The sequence below is a fragment of the Lactuca saligna genome, chromosome 5, assembly GCF_052625555.1.
Source record: "Lactuca saligna cultivar CGN05327 chromosome 5, ASM5262555v1, whole genome shotgun sequence".
Classification (NCBI taxonomy): Eukaryota; Viridiplantae; Streptophyta; class Magnoliopsida; order Asterales; family Asteraceae; genus Lactuca; species Lactuca saligna.
In genome coordinates this window covers 295,769,364-295,782,583 of record NC_136421.1, presented here as the reverse complement: position 1 = coordinate 295,782,583, position 13,220 = coordinate 295,769,364, and the positions used below count along the sequence as shown (strand labels likewise).

At 34.2% G+C, this 13,220-nt stretch overlaps 3 protein-coding genes across 6 annotated transcripts; all 3 read right to left on the bottom strand.

The window, feature by feature from the left end:
- Positions 1–489: 489 nt before the first annotated feature.
- Positions 490–891, bottom strand: LOC145046902 (uncharacterized). The gene has a single exon (XM_078995168.1). It carries the CDS (start codon positions 889–891, stop codon positions 490–492), a length of 402 nt encoding a protein of 133 aa, XP_078851294.1.
- Positions 892–901: 10 nt separating this feature from the next.
- On the bottom strand, positions 902–3,268 carry LOC145046901 (uncharacterized). The gene is made up of 6 exons (XM_078995167.1): positions 3,260–3,268; positions 2,944–2,973; positions 2,494–2,820; positions 2,311–2,404; positions 1,676–1,983; positions 902–1,594 (listed from the first exon to the last, which is right to left on the bottom strand). The coding sequence occupies exons 1-6, from the start codon at positions 3,266–3,268 to the stop codon at positions 902–904; spliced, it is 1,461 nt and encodes a 486-aa protein (XP_078851293.1).
- A 6,241-nt stretch (positions 3,269–9,509) lies between these two features.
- LOC145048277 (GDSL lipase-like) lies at positions 9,510–12,858 on the bottom strand. 4 transcript variants are annotated; one of them, XM_078996728.1, is made up of 6 exons: positions 12,439–12,858; positions 12,237–12,364; positions 11,936–12,157; positions 10,825–11,074; positions 10,526–10,756; positions 9,510–9,897 (listed from the first exon to the last, which is right to left on the bottom strand). In XM_078996728.1, exons 1-6 carry the CDS (start codon positions 12,701–12,703, stop codon positions 9,791–9,793), a joined length of 1,203 nt encoding a protein of 400 aa, XP_078852854.1. In that variant the 5' UTR covers positions 12,704–12,858; the 3' UTR covers positions 9,510–9,790. The 4 variants fall into 4 exon arrangements, with proteins under 4 accessions (XP_078852854.1, XP_078852855.1, XP_078852856.1 ...); XM_078996729.1 differs by having other exon boundaries at positions 9,510–9,843; XM_078996730.1 differs by having other exon boundaries at positions 9,510–9,836.
- Between the last annotated feature and the right edge of the window lie 362 nt (positions 12,859–13,220).

Below are 13,220 nucleotides of genomic sequence, written 5' to 3'. Positions count from 1 at the left end.
GCTATGCACTACATGTTAACATGTCCAAGACGACAATGCCACAAGTATGCTTTGTCCAAACCACTGGAAGAATAAATATGCAACACATCATTTCCTAAGTTATCTACAACCATCACATTTTCATATATTCCATTACAAGTCAATTCTTCAAAATAGAAAGTTCCATTAAATAAAGCATTAATAGAAGCATTTTCATTATTAAACGAATATCTAAAACCTGATTTATACAAACCATGAAAAGAAATAATGTTTCGTGACATTTCTGACGAGTAGCAAAAATTATTCAAATCTAAACAATACCCACTACTAAGCACTAAAGAGTAAACTCCAATTTTGGTAACAGGATACGCTTTTGTATTCCCCATGATCAAGTTTATCTTCCCATGCTCCACATCCCAACTTCTTCTTAGACCCTGCAAATCAGAACAAATGTGAAAACCACATCCTGTATCAAGGACCCAAGACATGGTATGTGATGAGTTATTAGATTCAAATCTTATAAACCAAAGGATAAGACCGATGCTTCCCCGTACTAACCATCAAACGAGAAAGGTTGGAAATTCCTTTCAAACTAGCAAAGCGCTCATCTTTGATGCAAGAGTGATAAAATATCTCAAGTTGTCCTTCAAGGTCTATCATATCTGAATCATCAAAGTCATACTTGTATAACTTACCCAACTTCAATAACTTTGATTTGTCAAATTGTGCAAATGAATCACATGGGCTCAAAGCACCCATGTATTCTAGTAATTGGGTGTTTGTTTCACTAAATCGATCCCGATATTCTGTAAGTTGCATATCTACCACCGTGTTGAAGATTTCAACCTCAAAATGAAACCTATTAGTCTTTTTAGTCCTACGTTTTCTCGCACAAATATACAACTCTTCCATATCTAAAGTATCAATTTCGTGTGTTTGAAAAAAAAGATGATACTTTTGGCAAAATGATAGCAAACCCTATGTTTCTAAAAGATTGCAATGCCTCCATTGTCCCTCTAACCATCGAAGCCGCTTCTAAAATGTCTAGATCTTTTCTTTGAAGTTTCTTTGACAATGTACCCGTGAGGTGTAAAATGTCATACATCATATGTAAGTAAAACACGAACTCATATGATTTAAAAGATGCTAATATTCCAGATGCTTGTTGACAGTTTGCCAATGACCCTCCCTCATCTTTCACAAAATCTAAAACTATAAGCACATCCGCAAACAACTTCATCAAACTTGTGAGTGTGTTGAAATGTGAACCCCATCTTGTTTCTCCCACTTGAACAAGTGTTGTCTCTTGATTTAACCCTCTCCCTGTTTCAAGTTCACCACTACATAAGCCTTTTTGCACCCTTTCTCTTGCTTGCTCTCGTAGTAAGTCTTTTCTTTTACACGAGGCACAAACAACATTAACCACCAACGAAATTTGCTCAAAAAAGTCACTAACACCATCATGCTTTTTTGCTACAGCCACAACTACTAATTGAAGTTGGAGTGCAAAGCAATGTACATAAGAAGTCGTGTCATTCTCTTGTAATATCAAAGCTTTCAAACCATCGAATTCCCCCCACATATTGCTAGCCCCATCGTAACCTTGTCCTCTTATCTATTAAAATTTAAGACAATTAATATATAAATATATATATTAAAATAAATTGAAATAACAAAAAAGTAAAGAATAAATTACCTGACTAAAACTCAACTCATTACTTGTAAGTACTTCCTTTATGGCGTTTTTTAGTGTCAAAGAAGATATATCCTTCACGTGCACTAGTCCTATGAATCTTTCTTTCACAAAGCCATGACTATCAACATAACGCAGAACAATAGCCATTTGTTCCTTTTTTGAAACATCACTAGATTCATCAACTAGTAAAGCAAAAACATCTTGACCAATCTCTTCACGAACACTCAAAAGTACTTCTTGTGCAAAACATTGCACAAGTTCTTTTTTAATTTCAGGGGAAATAAGTTGATTGTTTTTAGGAGCATTTTCTAAAGTATTGTTGAAAATATCTTCACTAGTCTCTCGAATGGCTTTTAACACTACAATCTAAAGCTCTCTATTTTCCAAGTTAACCAACACGTCATGACCACGAAACGGTAAACAGGTTTTCAATAAAAGTCTAACAACAATAATAGAAACACGTAATCGAGCTTTATATTTATGGTCCTATGCTTCGGTTTGCCTCCTCAAGACTACATTAATAGCTTGTTTTTCCCTTATTAAAAAATCACACTTTTCTTTTGCTTTGTTGTGAAAACTATCAACACTACCCACATGAGTCCGAAATGCATCTTTTTTATTCCAAGTATCAAAACCTTGGGAACCAAACGCATCTCTCCCTCCTTTTTGTCCCATGAGAAGCCCACACAAATAACAATATAAACAATATGCATTATTCTTTTTCACACTCTATTCCAACCAATCAAAGTCATCAAACCATGAAGGAACGAATATCTAAATCTATCACCTATTTTTTTAGGAAACTTATGTGCCCTTACTTGACACGGTCCTTGAAGCAAATATCCTCTTCTTACATCATCTCTTATATTTGGTTTGTAACTTGTAATCAATGGCCTACCCGTCGGGTCCTTTGGAAGATCTTTCAAGTCAACATTATCATTACGTTGGTTAGAGCATGGTGTTTGTGGAGTTGCATTAGAAACCGAAGGGATTGATTGATTGGTGATTGGTGTTTGTGGAGTTGCATTAGGATTAGAAAGGAAAGGGATTGATTGATTGGTGATTGGTATTTGGGAACATTCTTCACCGTTTTCATTAGGATTAGGTCTTTGTCTTTTGGTAAAAAAAAAACCACTTAGTTTAACCTATATAAACATAACAATTACACCTAATCAAACAACGACTTCAATAAAAACAAGTTGCTTTCACCTAATCAAACAATAAATTCAATAAAAACATAAGAATTAGTCAATTACACCTAATCAAACAATGACTTCAATTAAACAAGTTGCTTTCACCTAATCAAACAATAAATTCAATCAAAACATAACAATTACACCTAATCGAACAATGACCTCAATAAAAAAAAGTTGCTTTCACCTAATTAAACAATAAATTCAATATAACATATCAATTTCACCTAATCAAACAATCAATTCAATAAAAAACATAGCTATTGTACCTAAACAAACAATATAACTTCAATAAAACAAATCAATTTCACCGAAGTCAACCAATAACTTCAAAAAAAAACATATCAATTTCAATTTTCAAATATCTAAATGAATTGGTAGTAGAACTTACTTGTTTCATTGTAGTTTAGGGCTTTGAAGTTTGAACTTTGAAATGGGAATTGATCAAGGATTGTGGAAATTGATCAAGGATTGTGATCGATCATCCAAAAATGAGTGATAAACTGATAATCTGGATTGGCCGAGTGATAATCTGGATTGGCCGAAGGCTTCAAGTCTCGCGAGTCTGCCAAGGCACGATGCCACCTTCGAAGGATGAAGTCACGAAGGTCGATTCTCGATTGGCCGAAGGATTTTTGGACACAATTACGATTTACGCAAATCAAGAAGACAGGAAGTCGACTAGTCTAATTTTGATTTTGTAATTGACTAATCTTGAATTTTTTTTTCTCAATCGATAATACTCAATTAATTAGGATTGGGCAATTGACCTATTTTTTTTTCCAAGCAATTAGCCCAATTGTTAATTTATCCAATTAAGTTTTATTTTGGGCTTTGGGCAATTGGACTATTAGACAATAATTGATTAAAACATTGGGAATTTGGGCTCGTTATTATTTTTTTTTTCGTTTGGTAATTCCCGATACAGTGATAAGATTTTTTTTATGTAGTCGGCTAGTTGCACAAAAAAATTTTAGTAGCTGCACGATTTTTTTTACGTAGTGGCACAATAGGTAAAAAAAATTTAAAAATAAAAATTTTTCTACTACGTGCGCGGAAACTAGGTGTTGTCGGTGCCACACCGGGCACCTAGCTAAGACCGCCCTTGCTTATAGGCTTCCATAAGATTTCGTCCACCTCTTATCCAAGAGGTTCTCAACCCATTTTGCAATTATCTTGTAATTAAAATATCAGTCCCTTTAATTCAATTAACCTCTTTTAACCATAAAATTAATTCTAAATTAATTCTTGACCAATATTAATTAAACAATATGATTTCTTTTTTAATATATTATTCACATAATATATTAATAAATCACATTTATCCTCTTTCTCCATTATTCATCCAGTTAAGTAGCTTTGGTGAAGGCAACCTAAAAGGACCATGCTATAATCGGGTCAAGTACACACCAAATATAGTTATAGGCTTACACACCTAATCCAACATTACTATGGGTGGGACCTGATAGTTAATTATTTGACGCTCTTAGGTCTCGGATTGTTGGTTTTCTTGGCACGGTTAGGTGTTAGTGCAAAGTGGGATTCGGGAGACTTAGTGACCAGTTGGTTTAGATCATGTAAGCATTTAAGGGTTGTTAGGAATATCAATCATGCATCAAAAGTCTCTTACAGAGTGTTTGTATTATAAATCTCGTTTGTTCGCGAGCTTTTTTTAGGAGTTTGGTTACCGATGTTGAGTATTGGCTCTAAAATCTTGAGTTACGAAGTTCATTGTAAATGTATCAAGTGATTTGTTAGGTGGAGGTACATCTGAGTTGGTAAGGGATTTGGTTGCAACGTGAGAATTATTGGATTGACCATCCTTATGCTCGTGAGGGTAGTGGGTTGGTGGTGACTTGTTAGGAAGTGAACAATATATTTAAGGATTTTAGGCATAATTTCCAAATTTGGGATTGAGTGAAATTCATGGTCAGAATGTTTGAGTATTCTTTCTGCATGATTTAGTGGTGTTACTAGTGAGGGAACTAGGGGTAGGTACGATGAACGGATGATCATCAGACTTAGGGTATGGTTATTGAAGTTTAGACTTATGGGTTCTTAGTTCTGGGAAGTATATTGATGGAATGGTTTGTGGTTATGATTTTTATAGTTTCCAATTTGAGAGGTCCTCACTGGAAGTTGTGTCTTCAGTTAAGGAGAGAAATATAGACATTGCGGTTGAGTATTTTCAAGATTTTGGATTGTTTGTTGGCAGCTATGGGTTTTTGAGTGGTCTCTTAAGTTTTATTTATAAGACGCATTGGTTTCGAAGTGGTTAAAGGAATCTTATGGAATGTGTTGGCATTGTTTTCAGAGATCCTAACCAAAAGGGGGAGATTTGTAACATCCAGTTTCAAGAAGTTTCTTATTCTGAAATTATGGACAATATATGGATCAAGAAAAAGCCTTGGGCTTCAAAGGAATGGGGGTTTAGACCTTATTGGATGAGGATAATGTTAGATAAGTGATTAAAGCCTTGGTTTGTGTCTTGGAGCCGAAGGATAAAATGGGAAAAGTGTTGTTTCAAACTTCTTTTATGAATTAAGGATTTTATTTAGATGTGTTTTAAGTAAAAAAAAAATAATTACATAGGGTTGCGGGCTCGTCAATACCTTTTTGTGCATATAAAGAACACTGAAAACAGAGTTGAAACGAAGAATTTATGATTGTTTGAAGATGGAGTGAAATTTTGTGAAAATTTGTTCTCATGAGGTGACAAGTAATTCTCACAACATGAGAGTCCTCACGAGGTGAGAATATATTCTCACGACATGAGAATTGTGTAACCCAAAGCCCACAAAATTTTTAGGGTTTCAAGGTATTGAAAGGTAAGAATTCATGTTTTAGGGTATTTTCTTAGCCTCCATCATATCTAGAACCTCTTAGGAGAAATCCTAGCCTTTATTTTCAAGATTTGAGCCTCCCCTCTCATCCATTTTTGGAGTTCTTGGTGGTTTTGGAGCAATGATTTCATGCAAGATGGATCCTTGAAGCTTGTTAATTAAAGATCTCAACTTTCATTTACCATCTAGACCTTTGTAAGTTATAAAGTTCCAAGATTTATTTCATTTCATCTTTGGATCTAAGTGTATTTGGTGTTTTGGCCCATTTCAATGAGTTTTGAATGAGAGTTAGGAATAAAGTTTTCAACTTTATTACTCTCTAATGTCCCAAGAACATTGTATGTTTCAGATATGGATTCCAATACCTTTTTGATCAGTTTGAATGTTTTCTTGGACCTCATGGACTAGGAAAGTTTTGATCTTTTGCCTTCTCTTTTAGCCATGCAAGTTATTTTGGTCATTTAGGCCATTTTGGTGTATTAAAGTTTAGATCTTGAAAGTTTGAGACATTATTTTGGATAAAGTTGGAAACTTTATCCATCTAAACATCATATTAATGCAGATCTGAGGGTTGGAGACTTGGACTTAATGGATTAAGTTGAAAAAGAGGAATTTATGGTCCCTTTGAGAATTAAAGACAAGATCTTGTTTGTTGGGACCATTCTAATGGATAAAGTTGAATTATGAATCTATTAAGAACAATAAAAAGTGATATTGGTCCTTCTATCCCTTCCATTCAAGAGTTGTCATGTCATAATGGATAAATAAGTTAGGATTTTGGCTTTTAGACCTTCCCTAGCCATGGAAAGTCATAAAGGTGGAAACTTTATGACTTAAGACAATGTTTTGAGGCTAGATCTGAGTTTGGGTGAAAAGTCCTTAAGGGATTAAGTGCGTAATAGAAGGGATGGAACCAGCTCAAGTATGTTGGGTGTAATTTTCATACGTTGGGTGTATGAAACCATCCTATGTATGCTGGGCATAAGTTGAGTACGTTGGGCGTACTCAACCAACCTTGGACTTTGACTTTTGTTGCCTCCTTTGACCGTTGACTTTTAAACCAAGTTTGACCTTAAGTCAAACTTGAGGATTTTGTTCTATTGATTAGGATGTTATTTGGTTATGGTGTTAGTGGATTCGTAGGAGCAAGTAGTTCAAAAGGGAGCATATTGCACTCTTTCAAGTTGCTTTGATTCAGGTGAGTTTTTCTCACTATACTCGTAGTTCGAAGGCACCAATGCCAGCCCACTAGGTTATGCATCCTGGCGTATATGATGTTACTATGTGGTAGTAATATGTTAGATATATATATCTTGGTATTTAGAATGTTGCTATTCGGCAGTGATCTGTAGACTAGTCTATTATCTGTTTACTAGCTATACGTTTATCTGTTGCATATGTCGATGTAGTGTGGTTAGGTTTAGATTGTACTGCTTTGTGTTGCAAGTTAACAAACCTGTTAATGTTTATATCGATATGTTGTTATGGTTTGTTATGTTGAGGCGGACCAGCTGGTATTGAAGGCCAAGATACCTAAGGCGATCCGGATAGAATGAAGGCCTACGAGGCGGTCTAGTCAGGCTGAAGCTCGGAGAGCGATCCAAATATATTTTAGGCCCAGTGCGGCGGTCCAATCATGTTGAAGGCTCTGAGAGCGGTCCAGATAGTCTGTAGGCCGGTACGGTGATCTAGTCATATTGAAGGCTCTATATGCATGCTATTGTTTGTTATGTTATGTGGTGGTACTTTGGGGGAACTCACTAAGTTTCGTGCTTACAGTTGTTTTTTATGGTTTCAGTTACTTCAGATGATCGGGAAAAGCAAAGGTGTGATCTTGCACATCCTTTAGAGTTTATGTTATTGGATTTTGGGATATTCTGATTTACGAACTATACTTTTGAAACAACGTTTTTGTGAACAATTATTGACTTGGAGTTGTTTTGGAAAAATAAAACTTGTACTCTGATTTTTGGGATGTTGCAAGTACTGTGAGTTTCACAAAAGTAAAACTCACAACACTGGCGGGTCCTCGTGCTGAAGAAAGAAATTGAAGAAAAACAACTAAAGGGAAACCTATTTGATATCACAAAGGACCTAATATCCAAGTTCGATATCAAACAAAAGAACGCTCGAGCTCAAAAAGACGTGGGCAAGCGCCAACACAAAAAGAGCGACATCTTCACCATCGTCATGCCCTGCAAGAGAGGCAAACCCCACAAAGCGAGGGTCGACATTGAGGTATTATCTAGAAATATACTCAATATCAGGTTTTCGATAGATAACCCAAGGCCACCCAACTGGGATCCTAGGGATCCACTCCTAATCATTACCTACATACGCCAAAAGCAAGTTCATCATGTCTATATAAACAACGGTAGCAACATCAACACACATTATGAATATTGCTTCATGCAATTGCCTACCTCTTGGAAGGAGTGTCTAAAACCTCCAACAAGCAGTCCACTAATAGGTTTCACCAGGCATAACCTATGGCCACTGGGCACCATACATCTACTGCTCACATTAGTTAGTCATGGGAGAGATAAAATCACACGAGCGATCAGATTCTCAGTGATATGCCTTCGAGCAGAGCATAACATTTTGCTCGGGTGACAACGCTGTTCTAGCTACATGTCATACCAACGACAATCCATTGTATCGTCAAGGTCAGCATACGTGCCAGTTCAGCCACAATCGTTGCTACTAACCCGCGCATGCACCATTAACATCAAGTCATTGTCACACCGAGTTAGTGCGAGCCCTAAAAAAGCCGAAGGAAGATTTCCATATAGAAAAACATATCATTCACCCGGATTACCCACAACAAATAATACAAATAGGTGCCAACCTATCGGAAGAAGTCAAAGTAAGGTTAGTCGCCTTCCTAAAGCAGTACTCAAAGGTATTTGTATGGCAACCTACAAATATGACAGGAGTTGATCGTGAGGTGATAGGAACAAGGCAATCAATGTAGAAGTGGCAAAGCTAGTGGATGTAGCCATTCTCCGGGAAGCAGTTTCCCTACCTGGATAACAAATCTAGTGATGGTGAAAAAACATGATGGATCGTGGTGGATGTGTATTGATTATTCCGATCTAAACAACCCCTGTCCAAAAGATCACTACCCTCTCCCGGAGATAGATCAAAAAGTTAAGTCCTAATTAATAAACAAATAACTTGATCAACTATATATTCAAAATAATCAATCGTGAACAATTCTTGAGGTGAACGTTCATGTACTAGTTTCAATGACTCAATGTTTCTCTCATCAAACAGTTGTTTTTTAATAATTTTTTATGATTTTTCTTAACAAACATCATATAAATTCCTAAATCATAAGTTATAGTTCAAGAATAATTCAAAGCCATTTTGTCCTTAGTCTTTAAGAAACTCAATAAGATTCATATAATAATCATTATTTCATCAATATCTATGGTTTCATAATCTAGTTGCCCTTCTATATGTTCATCATCAGATTGTGGTTACAACTTCATTCACATTCGGTGTGATATCTTCTTTACGTTTTTCCTCACTAAATTGAATATTATTAAATTTATAGTATTATCTTCAAATATATATTGCTCTACTTGAATAGATTCTTCGTTATGATGAGATTGTGACACTTTTTTATAATATATTCACTTGAAGTGAATCTTTAATAAATGTGTTGCATTCCTAAAATTAAAACGGTGACCCTTATCATATACTTAACTTGACCCTAAAGCCCAAATATATTTCTAAAATTTGAGTTATGTTTTCGAGCTTTAGTGCCGTGATATAAACGTCTATATATTGGTATATGAGAAATCGATATTATAATATATTTAACAAACCTAAATTTAAACTTTATTGTTAACAACATGAATCATATTAATAACATCCAACTATATTTTAATTTTTATTATGTCCTAATTTTTTAAGTAATATAATATTAAAAGAAATTTTCAATCGAAAACCCCTTATAATCCGATGTTTTGTGTGACCACAACTAGTAACTATAAACTCATAGGCTTGGATGTCAATCTTGTTATCTATATTTTTGTTCCAAAATATCTCCACCGTAACCTAGCAACATGTGTTTAAATCACAGCTCCATCCACGTCCACACCTGAGCCAGTCTCAATCCTGCCAACTTTCACATCAACTGAGCTTTTAGACTGGATGTCTCCTACATGAGGTCCTACAGCTAAAATTCCATATGATCAAGCTAGTGTTTGCCTTATCTTTTGAAACAAAAAATCTTTTTAGAAAAAGAAAAAATATTTGGTAAAAATATTTGAAAAACTACTTTTGAGATTTTGATATAAAGAAAAGTAACTTTTGAAAAAAATCAGGAAAACCTGATTTTTTGTATCTTTTTCTAAAAGACTTTTTGTTTTCTCTTTCAAAAGATATGCCAAACATCTCCAAATATATGTAATCTTTTGTCACCTATGTATTCATTAGAAATATAAACTTTTCAATCGAGTTAAATCACGGCTTTTAAAAATGGTGGTGACATATTACCAACTACTTAATTAGTCAATAATCAAGGACACCACTTATCAGCTCTTGATTTGTTGGTTTAACTTTTCTTCCAACAAAAGTTATTTAGTGAAATACGTTACTTTTTAGCCGAAAATACACCATAGTTAGTATTTATTTCTTTACAGATGAGGTTCTATCTAGACATATTTTAATATGAAACACCAAAAACTCATAATAATTCCTTTTTTTTGGGTTAACGATGTTTAGCTAAGAAAGATCGTTAATATTGTTATTGCTAAGTCGCGATAATTAGTTTTTGACTACCATAATTAAAAACACATAGGTACCTTGAAACAAGGTTTTAAAATTATAGGGCGAAGTGAATTTGGAATCTCCATTCCAAAACAACTCTGCAAACTGGCGAACTGCGGCTTCACTAGGATGTAATGAGTCAAAGAAGAGATAATCATCAGGATTATCACATAATTCAAACTCTCGTATTCCTCTCTTTCCTCCACAACTAAAAAACCCTCGTAAAGGACCACTACCACAACATGCAAAATCTCCAACCTTCAAACCTACAAATCCAAACAACGAATGATGATAGTTCAAGAATTGAAAGCAATGAAACTCATGAGTATACAACCATATTTTGATGGGTTTTTCATCCGTTTGTTGATGGCAGTTGAGATATCATAGTTTGCAAACATGAATCCTTTCAATTGTTGCCCTAGATCTTGCAATTTATGTGAAAGTGCATGATTGTGTTGATTTGCTATGATGTTAAGCGCTTCGTTGCACGTATTGTTTGGCCTTTCTGCACGAGTGTTAGGCCAACAGCCTATTGCCGGGACCGTACCGATTCCAATTTTTCTTCCCCCCTTTGCATGGATTCCCTTTTTAAATTAAGATAAAATAAAAAGTAAATTACTAAAATCTTCCCTATGGTTTGATCAAAATTGCACGTTTGGTTCCTTATTTTTTTTTGTACTTTGGATCATCACTTCTATGGTTTGATTTTGTTGCGTTTTCGTCTCTAGGGTTTGCTCAAAATTGTACGTTTGGTTCCTTATTTTATATATGTAAGGGACGAAACAAAATCAAACCACGAACCGAGTGCAAAAAAAAGTTAGGAACCAACACATAATTTTGACCATAGAAACGGCTTTAGTAATTTACTGTAAAATAAATTGAATAGCAAGGTAATTAATTGGAAACATAACAAAATCCTAATAGAAGTTTTCTAGGAGGTTTTTCAAATCAAAACATCTTGGAAAAAAAAAAAGTTAATTAACAAGTTCTTCGTAAAAGCTTTTTCAATAACTAGGTCATTGTGACTCATTAATAATCAAATTGAAAAAGTTCATCCACCTTAGATGTAAAATAAATAAAAATAAAAATAAAAACTACTAACAAACAATCCTAAGTTTTTGTAACCTTGTATGTCTAATTACTTCTATATAATCAAATCTAACATCACACATCATATCTACAATACATAAATAAATAAAATGGTTGGTTAAAAAGACATATAGAATACATAAATAAATGAAAAGATCGGTTAAAAATATATTCTATTTTATCATATATATATCCTAATTAAATTTTAAAATATTTTTATTATTATTTAAAAAATTTTGATTATAAATAATTAATTATATTATAGAGACATTGTTTTAATTATATTATACAAACTTTAGTATTATATAGGTAGGAAGTATAGATATTAAACTTATTATACTCCTGATATTTGTTACCTTGAAGACATCAGTCAGGTTTCCGATCACCATTTCAACGTACTGCTCATAAGGACGACTACTTCCATTGTTGCTCAAGAAGACTGAATAATCGTTGCATCCGCAGCTAAACAAGTAGACAGCATTGGACAACAGCTGATTGGCTTTCGCATCACCTAAATTCTGCCTATACTGTTTCTCTAAATCGTAGAAATGTTGTAGCTGTGTTTTGAGGTCGACTACCTACATCCATTAATTTATATATATGTGAAGTCAATATATGAGAAAATTCAAACAGTGGATACGAAGAAGGGATACATACGAGTCCCGCATCGGTTTCAACTAACGCACCAGATCCCCCTGATGCAAAGTTTGCTCCATACAGAAATCCACTATTATGGTAATGGGGGTCGAGATATGCAGGGATGAAAGGCAATCCAGCAAACTCAGCTGTGAATAAGAAAGAAATTTGAAAAAGAAGAGTAAAATTGGTAGCTGCTTGAGATGTATATATTAATTGTTACCGATGAAATCAGGGAGGAGACGCCCATTGGAGAATCTTCCAGTTGGCTGATTGAAGTATGATTCGCCATAGGGCCAAAAATTGGCTTGAAAGTCCGGAGTAGTGTTTATGTAGTTGTTGTTTCCGGAATCGAAAAATGAATCACCGAAAATGAAGAGCGCAACATGTTTGTTGAAATGCCCCTGAGAACTCTGGCAACCTGTAAGGATCAAAAGACACAAAACAACAAGTTGATCAACTCCCAAAATGCTTTTTGGAACACCCATATCATATGTCTGGACTCTGAAGTTGATCTTCAACCTTCACCCTTTGAGTTGTTTTCTTGTCTTTACTCTTCAATTAAATGGCCCAATCTAGTCAGCCCCGTTAAAGAATAAGGATTAAGTATGTAGTTACCAGATATTTTCTCTTTTGTAATTATTTTGTGTCAAATGTTAATACCAGATAACTGATAGCTCATTGTTAATTAAGATTTTGGTCTATATTTTTTTAATCTTTTTTTTTTTTTTACAACTTTCTCCAACTTTTTTATTTTTAATTAATTTTCTTTTAGCTTTTTCGTAAAGTATTTTTTTATGAATTCGTCCAAATATTTCTTACAAATTATTCCTTTTTTTTTTCAATTTTGTTTTAGTTTCTCTAACGTTTCCGTTGCAATGCGCAAAAATGATTAGATTTATATTAAACTACAAATTTGGTCCAAATGATTAATATTTTTTGTTGATTTTGGTTTAAAAATGATTTTTTTTTTCAATTTTAGTGTTTATTTTGAAATTTATTTAT

Excerpts from the sequence above, each read along its gene's own strand:
- LOC145046902 (XM_078995168.1), bottom strand. The coding sequence starts at position 891 with ATGGAAGAGTTGTATATTTGTGCGAGAAAACGTAGGACTAAAAAGACT.
- LOC145048277 (XM_078996728.1), bottom strand. The coding sequence starts at position 12,703 with ATGGGTGTTCCAAAAAGCATTTTGGGAGTTGATCAACTTGTTGTTTTG. Across the intron at positions 12,365-12,438 it reads TCTCCTCCCTGATTTCATCG|CTGAGTTTGCTGGATTGCCT; the intron begins GTAACAATTAAT and ends TCTTATTCACAG. Across the intron at positions 10,757-10,824 it reads GAAAAACCCATCAAAATATG|GTTTGAAGGTTGGAGATTTT; the intron begins GTTGTATACTCA and ends TTGGATTTGTAG.
- LOC145046901 (XM_078995167.1), bottom strand. Across the intron at positions 2,821-2,943 it reads CTTGTTTAATTGAAGTCATT|GTTAAACTAAGTGGTTTTTT; the intron begins GTTTGATTAGGT and ends ATGTTTATATAG. Across the intron at positions 1,595-1,675 it reads ATGAGTTGAGTTTTAGTCAG|ATAAGAGGACAAGGTTACGA; the intron begins GTAATTTATTCT and ends AAATTTTAATAG.